This window comes from Mustela putorius, unplaced genomic scaffold (assembly GCF_011764305.1).
Source record: "Mustela putorius furo isolate JIRA1106 unplaced genomic scaffold, ASM1176430v1.1 tig00000785_pilon_pilon_pilon, whole genome shotgun sequence".
NCBI lineage: Eukaryota > Metazoa > Chordata > Mammalia > Carnivora > Mustelidae > Mustela > Mustela putorius.
In genome coordinates, this window is record NW_025421480.1 from 10632273 (window position 1) to 10646226 (window position 13954).

At 41.5% G+C, this 13954-nt stretch overlaps 1 protein-coding gene across 1 annotated transcript; it reads right to left on the reverse strand.

Moving 5' to 3' along the window:
* Positions 1-7452: 7452 nt before the first annotated feature.
* LOC101673957 (60S ribosomal protein L4-like) lies at positions 7453-8812 on the reverse strand. The gene is given in 4 exon segments (XM_045084695.1): positions 7453-7636; positions 7639-8037; positions 8040-8373; positions 8375-8812. Coding segments are annotated over 4 exon segments (1251 nt in total). The 5' UTR covers positions 8804-8812; the 3' UTR covers positions 7453-7547.
* Between the last annotated feature and the right edge of the window lie 5142 nt (positions 8813-13954).

Genomic DNA, 13954 nt, shown 5'->3' on the forward strand with positions numbered 1-13954 from the left:
GAGGAGGTGTGGAGAAGTGACGTGGACTGTTCTTCATAGAGTGTATCAGAAACAGAGCTGGGGGGTGCGGTGCCTGGGTGGCTCAGTGGGTTAAAGCCTCTGCTTTCGGCTCAGGTCATGATCCCAGGGTCCTGGGATGGAGCCCCGCATCAGGAGGCCTGCTTCTCTTTCTCTGCCTGCCTCTCTGCCTACTTGTGTGATCTCTGTCTGTCAAATGAATAAATAAAATCTTTAAAAAAAAAAAAAAAAAGGAAAGAAACAGAGCTGGGGTGGCCTTAGGGGGACCAGTTCCTCCTCGTTGACCCAGGGCTTTCATGATTTTAGCACCCAAAGTCTGCATCCCAGAAAGTGACTCGGTCCTGGCAGATGGCTAGTGACCCTATGTGATCTATTGACCCGTGGGTCCTCAAGCAGTCCCTTAGCCAGGTGACAGAGATCCAAATTCCCTACCCACCCCACCTTTCTCTGCTGTACCTGGTCCCTGATGATCTGATACATCAGAGGTTAACAAGCCATTTAGAGCTGATAATGTGTTTAATGTTTCCTTTAAATCTTATTACTTGTCCTTACCAGGGTTAGATTTCCCTGGTGTAGCTTGGCTCTTTCTGTGATTCAAATCAGCTTAAATCTTAAAGGGTTTGAGCACACATTTTCACTGTGCTCATATTCGAGCTGTGTGTTTAAAGTTGGTTTATCCTCTTGGGGATTGGGCCTGTTGGCTGAGACCCTGCTGTAATGAAAATCATGGCACCTTGCATTCCTCCACTGCTTTGCAGTCAACAAAGCTGCCCTGCCCCCCCCCAATCTCTCTCTCTCTCTCTCTCTCTCACTCACACACACACACACACACACACATACACTTCTTGTTGGAGGCTAGCAATAACCCCTTGAGATAGGCAGGTACTTATTGGTTGAAAGAAGTAAGAAGGGTAAGCAAAGAATTTCCTTGCAAGTGGTTTCCTCTTGAAATGTCATTAAGAAACATTTTATAAAACACCCTTTTAAATCCTCTGTTTCTTTCAAACTTTATCTCCAAAGTATAAACCAAAGTGGAGTTCTAAATTGTCTGGAACCATTATTTATGACAGCCAAACTATGGAAGCAGCTCAAGTGTTCATCAATAGAGGAATGGACAAAGTGTGCTATACACACACACACAAGCGCGCGCACACACACAGGAATATTACTCAGTCATAAGAAAGAATGAAATCTTGCCATTTGCAACAACATGGATGGATCTAGAGGGCATAGGGTACTATGTTTAGTGAAAGAAGTCAGAGAAAAAATTACCATGTGCTTTCACTCATATGTTAAGAAACAAAACAAATGAGCAGAGGGAAAAACAGAGGCAAACCAAGAAATAGACTCAGCTACAGAGAACTGATGGCTACTAGAGGGGAAGGGGGTAGGGGTATGGGTAGAACAGATGAGGGTGACTTAGGAGTACACTTACGGTGAAAAGAAACAAATTTTACGAGTAGAAAATTTTTTCTGTGCACATGAATTGTTTGATAAATTGCCCTAGAAAAAAAAATAATTTTAAAAATTCTCTGGAATCAGCTGTTGGCCACGCCTTGAGAAAACTTAGAGTCAGGCTGGGGCGGGGGGGTCCTGGACCAGCATCTCCCTCCTAACACAGCCACCAACAGGCTCTAGAGCTACAGTTCCACTCTCTGTCACCTTGAAGGCTGGCAGGCCCTGCCCCTCTATTCCTTCTCTCCCAGAATATTATTTCTATGGGGAAACACAGACTTATAAACATTCTCTTGAAATATTACCCGATGGTAAATTGGGAACTGTAAATAAAGAATATCTTATCCTTTGGCTTCCTGTCGTATCGTCTCATAGACGCAAGTTCCTGTTTTAAGCACTACAGATTAAACGGAGCTATGGGCAAAGGAACGATGCTATAATGCTACCTCTTCAAGTATGAGATTTTAAAAAATGAAGTGCCATTCAAGTGATATTAATTATATAGTTTAAATTCTTATATGAGGCTTTGGTAAAGTTTCAGTAAATCCATGTTACATTGAATTAAATGACATTCAACTGCCAGTTTGTTCTCCCCAGCAGATTTTATATACACTAAAATCTGGAATTAAAGAGAGCCCCTGGGGGTTAAAATTCTGCCTTCGGTCCAGGCCTTGATTCCAGGGTCCTGGGATCAAGCCCCATATCAGGCTCCCCGCTCAGCGGGAAGCCTGCTTTTCCCTCTCCCACTCCCCCTGCTTGTGTTCCCTCTCTCGCTGTGTCTCTCTCTGTCAAATAAATAAGTAAAATCTTAAACAAAAATAAAAATTATAAAGAGCCCCCAGATGACTCTTTTTCTTAGGCACGTGTGGGAGACATTGAAATAGAGTAGGTATTTTGGAAGAATGTCATCCTGATACTAAAACCCTTTATCATGGCTGATGAGGCCCTATAGGACTGACATCTTGCCTCCCTCTCCAGCTTGTCCAAGGCGTTCCCTTACAAACCCAAGTATTTACAAGAACCCATTGTGTGCCTTTCCACCTCAGGGTTTTGGCCTTTCATTTCCCTGGGGGAAGGTACTTTCTGCTGCCCTTCACTTGGTCAAATTAGGTTCATCTTTCCTATCTCAGCTTAATCCTACCTTATTACATTAGCATCCCCCACAACGCCCCCAGCACAAGGTCTCTGAACATTCTGTTCCTTCCCTTCGTAGCACTTCATCACCATTTGTCATTGAACCGCTCATTAGTAGTTTAATGTCCGAATTTCATACCAGGTTGTAAACTCTGACAGTGTACGGATCATGTGTGTTCTTTATCATTGTGGCTTTAACCCTCGAAATGCACTTGGGACAGAAACGGGCCCAATAAGCAGCTGCTTCAGTTCCACCGAAATTGTCATCAGCTAGATTTGAGGTTTTGGAAGCATGTTCCTGTTTCTAGTCTATTTGCCTTCCAAACCATGAGCTCCACTGCCATATGAATCTTCTAGACACAGATAACTCCAAATGTCCACAGCTCTTACGTGTCCCATACTGGTCCACTGAAATGCCCCCAAATGTAAAAAAATAAAAATAAAAATAAAAATAAAAAAATAAAAAGGTTAAAAACAAAACAAACAAAAAAAAAGTGAAAAAAAAAACCATTTATTGAGAGTGTATTGTGCTGGATGGATACTTTATATAGTTGATCTAATTTGCTCCTCAGAACCACCCTTGAGGAATGTTATCTCGATTTCACAGGTGAGAAGTGAAAGGCTTAGGCAGATTAGCTAACTAATCTATTGGGTCTTGTAAGAGATGAAAATCAAGATGGCGCCCAAGGCCTAATTTGCATTCTTGACTTTCAAGCACATGTTTCATTCATTAGAATCAGGTTTGGCTCTGCATGATGGAAAAGTCCAAAGTACGGTAACGGTGACTTCAGCAGGATGTAAAATGACATCTTCCTCACATTAGACACCAAGGAAAGCCATCTGGGGTCATCACCCTAGTAGATACAGGGTCTAATTTTTTCTAAGGCTCATGCACTGAGCTGCTGGGTGGAAAACTAGGCATAGGAAACTAGGACTGGAACTGAAAGACCAGCTAGATTATGGGAGTATCCAGGCAAGAGTGGACAGACAGTAGCTTGGGCTAGGGTGATGGCTGTTGAGAAGATGCATTTGAGAGAAATTTAGGAGGAAAAGTTGGCAGGGCATGGTGAGAGGCTGGAAATGCTATTTCCAAGACCACGTGGATCAACTCAAGTGTAAAAGTGAAACTGGGCTTCAAGTTCCAAATCTGACTAGTCAAACAGTATTGTGCTAATCACTGAAACACTAGGATAGACCCAGAGAATATCAACCCACCCCAAGTATAAACTGTCTGGTCTGGGCCTTTGTTATAAGAATCAAAGTTTCTAAAGAACAAATTACGGCTCCTTAACTTGCTGCCTTAAGCAAAGGCCATTTAAATCACCTCCAATCCACATGTTCCGCAAGGAAAACAATCTTCTTTATAGACTACCAGCCACACCTCACCTCAAATAGACTTGCCATAAATGAAGCCAGGAACTCCTGCAGCTCTAAAATGTTTTCCTCCTACTGAAAAGTCTTCTAATAGTTACCATGAACTACTTATCTAGCTTTTTATCGGTGTGGAACTGTGCCTCTCACAGTATTTCCAAATGATCATTTGTTTCTGTCTCATTTCTTAATTCATATATTTTTTTAATTCCCCACCTCCCCTTCTCTCTTAACTCATATTTCTAAACTGCAGATAGCAAAGCAAAGTATTATTTACTTAGAGTTGTCATTGTGGTTTTATGATAATTTTAACATTCTTTGCAAGATGTTGCTTCTTTTTAGTAGCAAGAGCAAACAATATGTAAAACTTCTTCATGGCTGTTCTCCTTTTTGTACCATAAAAAGAACTGATGGCTTTAGAAATTAGGATTATGAGCCAAACAAACAATGATGAAGAAAGCTTGATGATACAGAATGAAAATTTATACTTAAACACAGCTCTGCTGTCTTTCTCCCATTTATGTTTAATCTAAAGTCTCTAATAAACCTGCAGGAACTTCTTTTTATATCTGTAAAGTACATAAATGTTTTCTTTGCAAAGTAATAATTAGCATATCCTAATATTACTAAATTATACCCATAGGAGCCCAATTATTTTACTCTGCGATATTTAGCAATTTTAGCTTAAATTCATTTCATTACAAAAGCACTAAAAATGAGGTTAATGAAATAATTCTGAAAATCTTCCAAAGGTGACCAGGATGAGTTTAGGCAATTTGGGGGGCCAACTGCGTGTGTGGCCGAGGCAGGCATGCTTCTCTCTTTTAAAGGTAGCAATAAATTCTGCCCCCATTCCTGAAAATAACTGATTCAGTCAGAAAAGCTAAAACACTGCCCCAACATCTAGCAGCTCCAAGAATGCAAATTTAGGGATTCCGTAGCACCCGCCCACCAGCAACCCACTCTAGGGCTCTCCTTGAGCCTTGTCACCACCCAGAACTGCTTCAGTTATGACAATTAATCTCCAATATTCTGGCCTCTGATCATGACCATCTGTCCTTCCGGCTCTGTCCATTCTTCCCAACTTGGAACGCCCCACCCCACCTTTGACCCCTGTGCACTCTCTCCCTGGGTATCTCTCACCTCATTTATCATTCCCACTGGGACCTTCAACTTGCCTTTCCCATAGTCTTTTTATTACACCATCCCACAAAACCAGGGATGGCCATGAAAATCCATTTTTTTTTTTTTGTCCAACCCAGACTGACAATATTGGACTCAGTGGAAAAAAGTCACAATGCCCAGTACAGAAGACTGGCACACTTGGAAATCCTTTTGAATATCCCTGATCTGCTTCCAGCCCATCTGTTTCACTTCAAATACAATACCCTCCTCACCTTAAACTTCTGATCTGCGTTCTCTTCCCTTGGGCCCAGCAGAAGGGACTGTCTCCTGCCTGACTCTTTGTCCCCCAGCTGGAAACCTGTCTGCAGCCACCTTCTAGTGCTTTTGATCTGGAGAAGTTTTAATTCACATTTCTTAGGCACATTAAGGGAAAGAGTTACTAGGAATTTCCTCATTTTGTGTGACTATTTTTAAGACATTGAACTTCTAAGTAGTGACGAGCCGTATGAGCAATTCTTCTTACTGAGAGGAAAGGGAAAAAAACCAACAACAATAGACCTGAGGTTCTTTATAAGTAAGTGGCTATAAATACGCAGGTATAAATATATAGATATATATGCACATATAGATGTAAAACAGCTTTATTGATATACAATTCTCATACCACATAATTCACCCATTTAAAGTGTTGAACGGTTTTCAGTATATTCGTGGAATTGTGCCGCTATCACCAAAATCGGTTTTAAAACATTTTCATGAGTCCAACAAGAAACCCTATATCCACTAGCAATCATTCCATCATTTCTCCCCAAACTCCTCAGCCCTAGGAAACTGCTCTTCTTTTTTATGTCTCTATGGATCGACCCATTCTAGACATTTTATATAAATGGAGTCAACACACTATGGCCTTTTGTGTTTGGATTTTATCACTTAGCATAATGTTTTCAAGGTTCCTCCATGTTGTGGAATGGATTGGAACTGCATTTGTTTCTATCGTCTAATACTAGTCTATGGTGTTGGTACAACACATTTTATTTACCGATTCATTAGCTGGCTGATGTTGGGGTTGCTTCCGCTTTGGGGCTATTATGAATTATGCTGCTAGGACCATTCCTGTGCAATATGTTTTCTGTTCTCTTGGTCATAGTCCTAGGAGTGGAATTGCTGGATCATAAGGTAACTCTACATTTAACCTTTTGAGGAACTACCAAGCCATTTCTCAAAATGGCTACACCATTTCCCATCCCAATAAGGGGTCCAATTTCTCTATATTCTCATCAACACTTGCTATTCTCCCTCTTTTTGCTTACAGGCATCCTAATGGGTGTAAAATGATATCTCATTGTGGTTTTGATTTACATTTTCCTGATATTTAATGATCCTGATTATCTTGGGGTGCCCGGGCGGTTCAGTTGGTTAAGCGTCCAACTTTTGATTCAGCTTAGGTCGTGATCTCAGGGTTGTGAGATCAAGCCCTGCTTCAGGTTCCATGCTGGGTATGTATGAGCTGCTTAAGATTCTCTTTCCCTCTCCTCGGCCCCTCCCTCTACTCATGTGCTCGCTCTCTATCTCTCTCTTTAAAAAAAAAAAAAAGATGATATTGACTATCTTTTCATATGCTTATTGGCCATTTGTATATTTTCTCTGGAAAAGTATCTATTCAGACACTTTAACCTTTTTACTTTGGGTTGTCTTTTTAGAGTTGGGTTATAAAAGTGCTTTACATAGCCTAAATACATTAGGACCTTACCAGATAGATGATTTGCAAGTATTCTCTACCATTCTGTGGGTTTTCTTTTCTCTTCTTGATGGTACAGCAGCAAAAATTTCTAATATTTTTAAAGATTTTGTTTATTTATTTGACAGACAGATCACAAGCAGGCAGAGAGAGAGGGGGAAGCAGGCTCCCTGCTGAGCAGAGAGCCCGATATGGGGCTCGATCCCAGGACCCTGAGATCATGACCAGAGCCGAAGGCAGGGGCTTAACCCACTGAGCCACCCAGGAGTCTCCCAAAATATCTAATATTGATGATATCTAATTTAACTATTTGTTATTGTTGATGCTTGTGCTTTTGGTGTCATATCTAAGAAACCGTGGCTTAATCCAAGATCTCAAAGATTTACACCCATGTTTTCTTCCAAGAATTTAAGTTTTACAGTTTGAGCCGATTTTTGTATGAGGTGTGAGGTGAGGGTCCACCCTCATTCTTTTGCATGTGACTATCCAGTTGCCCCAGACTATTTTTCCTCCATTGGAGGAGGCTGGTGCCCTTTTCAGAATCGACTGACCATAAATGTGAGGGTGTATTTCCGGGCCTTCAATGATATCTATTGATCTATATGTCTTTCTTTTTTTTTTTTTTTTTTTTTTTGGCTTTGATCATGTCTTTATTCAAAATTAGCTGTCCAAAATTATTTGACTTTTATGAATAAACGTTAAGTTTTTAGGCAGCAGGCTTCTCTGCAGTGGGTTTCTTTTCTGCAGGCTTCTTATCAGCCGCTGGTTTCTTGGTAGCTGCAGTCTTTTTCCCCCCACAGGTTTCTTCTGCTTCTTCACACTAACAGCCTTCTTTCCTTTCTTACCTACCACAGGCTTCTTGCCTGGAACTCCCTTCTCATCTGATTTGGCTTCTAAGGCTGCCGCCGCCTTATCCATCCGGAGTTTGTGATTCTTGGCCTGGCGAAGAATGGTGTTCCGGCGCATGGTCTTTGCATAGGGGCTTAGTTTCAACATGATTCTCAGGTTCTTCAGTGGATTCTTCTTCAGGACCCTGCGATGAATCTTCTTGCGTGGTGCTCGGAGGGCTCTTTGGATCTCTGGACTTTTCAAGATTCTGCTAAGGTCTGTATTAAGCATCTTATGCGTGGGAAGGTTGTAATTACTCTTGAGGGAGGCAGCCTTACGCCAAGTGCCATAAAGATCGTCTAACTTGCACTTTCAGTCCAAATGCAGAAACGTCCCACATGCCCACCAGGAGCAAGTTTCAAAATGTTCAGTTTGCTTACATTAAGTAAAGTAATTCCAGGAATGTTTCTGAAGGCCTTGATGATACCATTGTCTTCATTGTAGATGATGCAGGGTCCCCTGCGCTGGATTCGACGGCGGTTTCTCATTTTGCCCTTGCCAGCTCTCATTCGCCGAGAGGCATAGGCCTTTTTGATATCATTCCGGGCTTTAAGCTTTTTAAGAAGCAAAACAGCCTCCTTGGTCTTCTTGTAGCCTTCAACTTTATCTTCAACCACCAAAGGAAGTTCAGGAACTTCCTCGATAACGATGACCTTTAGACATGACCAGCGCTGGTAAGGCCAAGGCAGCCAGGGCAGAGCAAATGGCATATCGCTTCTGTGTCATGTTCACTCTGCGATGCCAACGGCGCCAGGTTTTGGTGGGTGCAAACATGCGGCCCCCACGATACATATTTCCAAAGGCACCCTGGCCAGAACGGTGAGTCCCACCACCTCGAACTCTGGGAATTCGAGCCACAGCTCTGCCAGTACCCCAAGACTCAGCACTGGTTTGATGATCTGCTAATTCACTGACAGCATATGGCTGTCTATTGTTTTTGCACAAGTTGGTGTGAACAAAGTTCACATTATCCGGTCGAATGGGAACCTTGAACACAGCAGGCAAAGTAACATTTATGCCAAATGATTCCCCCTTTTCCGAGTACACAGATATCAGTGGGCGAGCACACGCCATCTCCGGGAGAGGAGAGGGCCTTGATCTATATGTCTTAACTTACGCTAGTACCATCTTGTTTTGATAACTATGGCTTTGTAGTAAGTTTTGAAATAAGGAAATGTGACTCTCCCATCTTCACTCTTCTATTTCAAGATTGTTTTAGCTATTTTGGGTCCCTTGAATAGTTCCATACGAATTTTAGGATCAGCTTGTTGCTTTCTAAAAACAAAACAAAACCAACTGGGATTTAGATAAGGATTGTGTTGCATCCACAGTGTCCTGGGGAGGGTCGGAATTTGAAGTCTTTTTATTTGTTTAGATCTTTAATCACTTTCAACAATATTTTGTAGTTTTCAGAGTATAGGTTTTATGCTTTTTATCAAATGTATTCCTGAGCATTTTATCCTTCTTGATGCTGTTGTAAATAGAATTGATTTCCTAATTTCATTTTCAGATTTTTTTATTGCAAGTGTATGGACAACATTTTTTATATACTAACCTTGTATCCTGTGACCTTGATGAACTCATTTATTAGCTGTAATACTTTCTTTGTGTGGATTCAGGATTCTCAGTGTATAAGATCATGTCACCTGTCACCTGAAGGTTCTTCAGGCCTACAACGACTACACAGTGACAGGACTAAGCTGGCGGTGGTTCTTCAATCCCTTCAAATTAGTGATGTGTTTTTGCTGAGAATGTTTCATTTTTCTAGTTAGAAAAGATAAGTCTCTCAACAACAAAATTCACTACTAATTCTTTACACATTGCATTTCAACTAAGGCAACTGAAAAGCACAGTTTTGGTTTTGTTTTGGTGGTGGTGTTTTTTTTTAACCACAAGGGTTGCACTTCTCAGCCTATAAAAACACATGAGATCATGATGGCGAAAAACTGTCAGTATTTATCTTTTTCATTCAGAAGGCAGCATGATTTAGTTGAAAGACCTCCTCGGCCTCTGGAATTAGAAGAACAGTTGTTAGCCCATCTCTTAGCAGTGATATTAAAGAGTTAACTTTCAGGAATCGGGGAGGGTCCAACAACTTCTCCAGGCTTGCTTCTGTAGACTGGCTGTTCCCTCTACAGAGGACGGAGTCTCAGGAGGGTAGCAGTGCCCTGGACCAGAGGAGACAGCACTAGCTAAGCCCTTTCCTTGGGAAATGCCTACTTCTTTTTAGTCTAGGCTTTTCTTTGGTGTCATCTATAATTCTTTTCCTGGTTACATGTTACTATGACATTTCACTTCACTGAGGAAACCCTCTCACACTTAGAGTGGATCTATCGTTGATGAACGTATATCCAGACCTTATCTGGCCTGGTGCCTGATCTGCAAAATGCATGGGAAAATCAGTAATGATCTAGAAGAGCAAACCAGCTGTGGCCTTATCTCAATCACAGGGCCCCGGCTTTGTCACGGGGATGGAGAACTGGCAGGGGAAATTCCAGGCCTTATCATAACGCTCATTGCTGTAGCTGCCTCGTTGCTTCCTTCCTTAATATGCAATTAAGGACTGACTTTGTAAGAGACAAACACCATGTCAGTTTTATGATAGTCAAAGCCTATAATCTGAACATGTGTTTTCCCAGCTGGGCTCGAGAGCCTGGTGGCAAGAGTGTGGCCCTCAAGTCAGTTTGTCCTTCGATTCAAATCCTGGCTCCATCTCGTCACAGCACAAGACCTTGGCCATTTACCTACTCTTTCTAACCTTTTACACCCTCTGTAAAATGAGCACATAGTAGTTCATAGAAATGATGGTGAGAATTGAAGAAAATATATATAGTCCTTACCATACGATAAGCACACTCTATGCTTTAGCTGTTAGGAGGAGGGTGAGGAATATTCTTCGTCAGGCATTGGGCTAATTAAGCTAAGAAAATTATTTTAAGCCCACTCCAGTGGTTTTCGGATGTTAATATAGATAGCCATCACCAAGAATAATTTTTTTTAATGAAAATTCCCAGACTCTACCCCCAGACTTTCTGCTTCAGTAGTCAGTGACAGGGCCCAGGAGTCAGCCTCATTAGCAACAGCTGTACGGCAGCATCCTGACGCAGGTGATCTGCGGGCACTTTTGAAAATTACCTTTCGTTTCGCAGGCACCTGGATGGCTGAGTCGGCTCAGAAGCTGCCTTCAGCTCAGGTCATGATCTCAAGGTCCCGGGATCCAGTCCCAAGTGGGGCTCCCTGCTCGGAGGGGACTCTGCTTCTCCTTTTCCCCCTGCCCCTCCCTCTGCTCATTCTCTCTCTCTCTCTCAAATAAATAAAATCTTAAAATAAATAAAAAAATAAAATTACCTTTCATTTTGATATCATTTCAAATTTAGAGAAAAGCTGCAAAAATAGCAGAAAGAACTCGTGCTTTACAAAGATTCGTCAATTTTTATTTTGCTACATTTACCATATCACTCTCTTTTTTCTCTATTTGTCTCTAGAAAATTTTTTTCTAAATCATTTGAGAGTAGGTTGTACATCATACCTCTTTACTCCTTAAAACTTCAGTGTGTATTTCCTAAAAATAAGAATATTCTCTTTACAGGGACACCTGTGTGTCTCGGTGGACTAAGTGTCTGCCTTTGGCTCAGGTCATGATCCCAGGGTCCTGGATCTGGTCCCCAGTCAGGCTCCTTGCTCAGCAGGGAGGCTGCTTCTCCCTCTGCCTGTTCCTCCCGCTGCTTGTGTGCTCTCTCTCTCTCCCTGAAAATAAGCCAATAAAATCCTTAAAAAATAAAAAGAATATTCTCTTTACATAAGCACTGGTCAGTTATCAAATTCAGGAAACTCAACATTGATTGGATACATTTATCTAATAAACAGTCCATATTCCAATTTCATCAGTTTGCCCCAATATGCATTTTCTCATATCTTTTTCTCCCCATACAGGATCCAATCCAGTACATACTGCATTATGAGTGACATGTCTTTTGTCTCCTGCAATCCAGAACAGTGCCTGTGCCTATCTTTACTTTATGACATTGACTTTTTTTTTTTTTTAAAGAACACAAGCCAATTATTTAATAGAACATCCCTTATTGTGGCTTTGGCTAATGTTTTCTAGTGATTAGATTTGGGTTATCTATTTTTGGCTAGAATCCTACATAAGTGAGGTGTCCTTTTCAGAACATCTCCTCCGGAGGTGACACACGATACCCGATTGCTTCTTATTGGCGAGACAGACCTCACTTTGAGAAATACTTGAGCAACCACCGTCCGTTCCAAGAGGCCTCAGAACCTGAAGTGGTCAGACAAGGACTCAGGATGGATACTATTCTGAATTTTCTGATTGTGGATTTGTTACGGGACTTCTCTGTCCATTGCCTTGGTAGCTCAGGAGGTCACATATTCAACACACTACTATTACCTTCAAAACCACAACATATCTTTATGTTGAAGTTACACAATTTCCTACCTCTACTCCCCATTGCTTTGATTTTTTTTTTTTTAAAGTAAGCTCTATGCCCAACAAGGGGCTTGAACTCGTGAACCTGAGATCAAAAGCCACAGAGCCCTGTACTCTACTAAGTAAGCTAGCCAGGTGCCCCCCAACCCCCACCTATTTTCACTCGTAGTAACTCTGGATCATGACTTCTATTCTGTGGTTAATGCAGATGATCTAAATGATGTATCACGTAACATAACTAGATGCACCCATGCTCTTGGTGGTAGTTTGGGGCTAGTGGAGAAAACTTAATTTCTGGCATCACACATTTTACAATGACATATCAGCTTCCTCTTTGGTGGTGTGCTTGGAAATGCTCACTTATTCTTCCATTACCTCTAAAACATGAGGCATGAACTGTAACTGCTGTTTTATTACTGATGGAAGATGATGTTAGTCTTTAAAAGGCTGGCATATCTTGCGACGCTGCTGACATAGTTGGTTAAGCATTGTAGCCTTGGTTTCAGCTCAGGTCCTGATGTCAGCCCCACATCAGGCTCTGCACTCAGCAAGGAATCTCCTTGAGTTTCTCTCTCTCTCTCTCTCTCTGCCCTTCCCCCACATTCTCTCTCTTTCTCTAAAATAAATAAACAAATCTTTAAAAAATAAATAAGTAGGGTGCCTGGGTGGCTCAGTGGGTTAAGCCTCTGCCTTCAGCTCAGGTCATGGTCTCAGGGTCCTGGGATCGAGCCTATCAGGCTTTCTGCTTGGTGGGGAGCCTGCTTCCCCCTCTCCGTCTGCCTGGTGCTCTGCCTACTAGTGATCTCTCTCTCTGTCAAATAAATAAATTAATTAATTAATTAATACAATCTTTAAAAGAAATAAGGAAATAAAATAAATTTTAAAAATAAAAAATCAAAAGCTGGCATTTCTTGAGATCAGCCGCATGTCAGCCGCCACGTAACATCTCACAACAACCGGAGAGGAATGTTTCTACAGACAAGGAAACAGATTTACATAACTCACTTGACAGCAAACTACTAACAAGCAATGGAACAAGGATTTAGTCTTGGGTCTAAATGAACTCTTAAATCTACTGTTTACAGGTAATGCCAATAAAATGCAATGGTAAAGATAGAGTGAGCAACCTCAATTCACAAATTTCAGAATGCCAGAATTAGGCCTGCTTCTCAACATTGAAAGGGCAGCTTCAGGTCAAATGAGAGCAGCACCTTCGAAAATGGCCAGGAAACCCGAGGGACTTTTACCCCGCAGGGCCCTTCAGGAGAAAACTGGACGTATCGTAACAGATTCTTCCAAAAATTTTGAAAATAAAGTTGAAGTCCCCGTGTTCTTGCCTGCCTCTCACCTCCCCTCCTTCTTCCTCTCCGTAGATTACTATTATTGTGTTTTTATACTTTGCATAAATAATGTCATTACAAATATAAATCATATAATTGAATACAAAAATACTATGTTATATATAAATATGTACAACTTGGTGCTGCCACCAAACATGTTTTCAAGACCTAGCATTTCTAGCAAAAGTTGGTCTAATACACAATGTCTAAATACACATTTTTAAAAAAAGATTTTATTTATTTATTTGACAGAGATCACAAGCAGGCAGAGAGAGGAGAAGGGAAGCAGGCTCCCTGCTGAGCAGAGAGCCCAATGAGGGACTCGATCCCAGACAGTGGGATCATGACCTGAGCGGAAGGCAGAGGCTTTAACCCACTGTGCCACCCAGGTGCCCTAAATACACATTTTTAAGCATTCATGTTAATGATCATGTG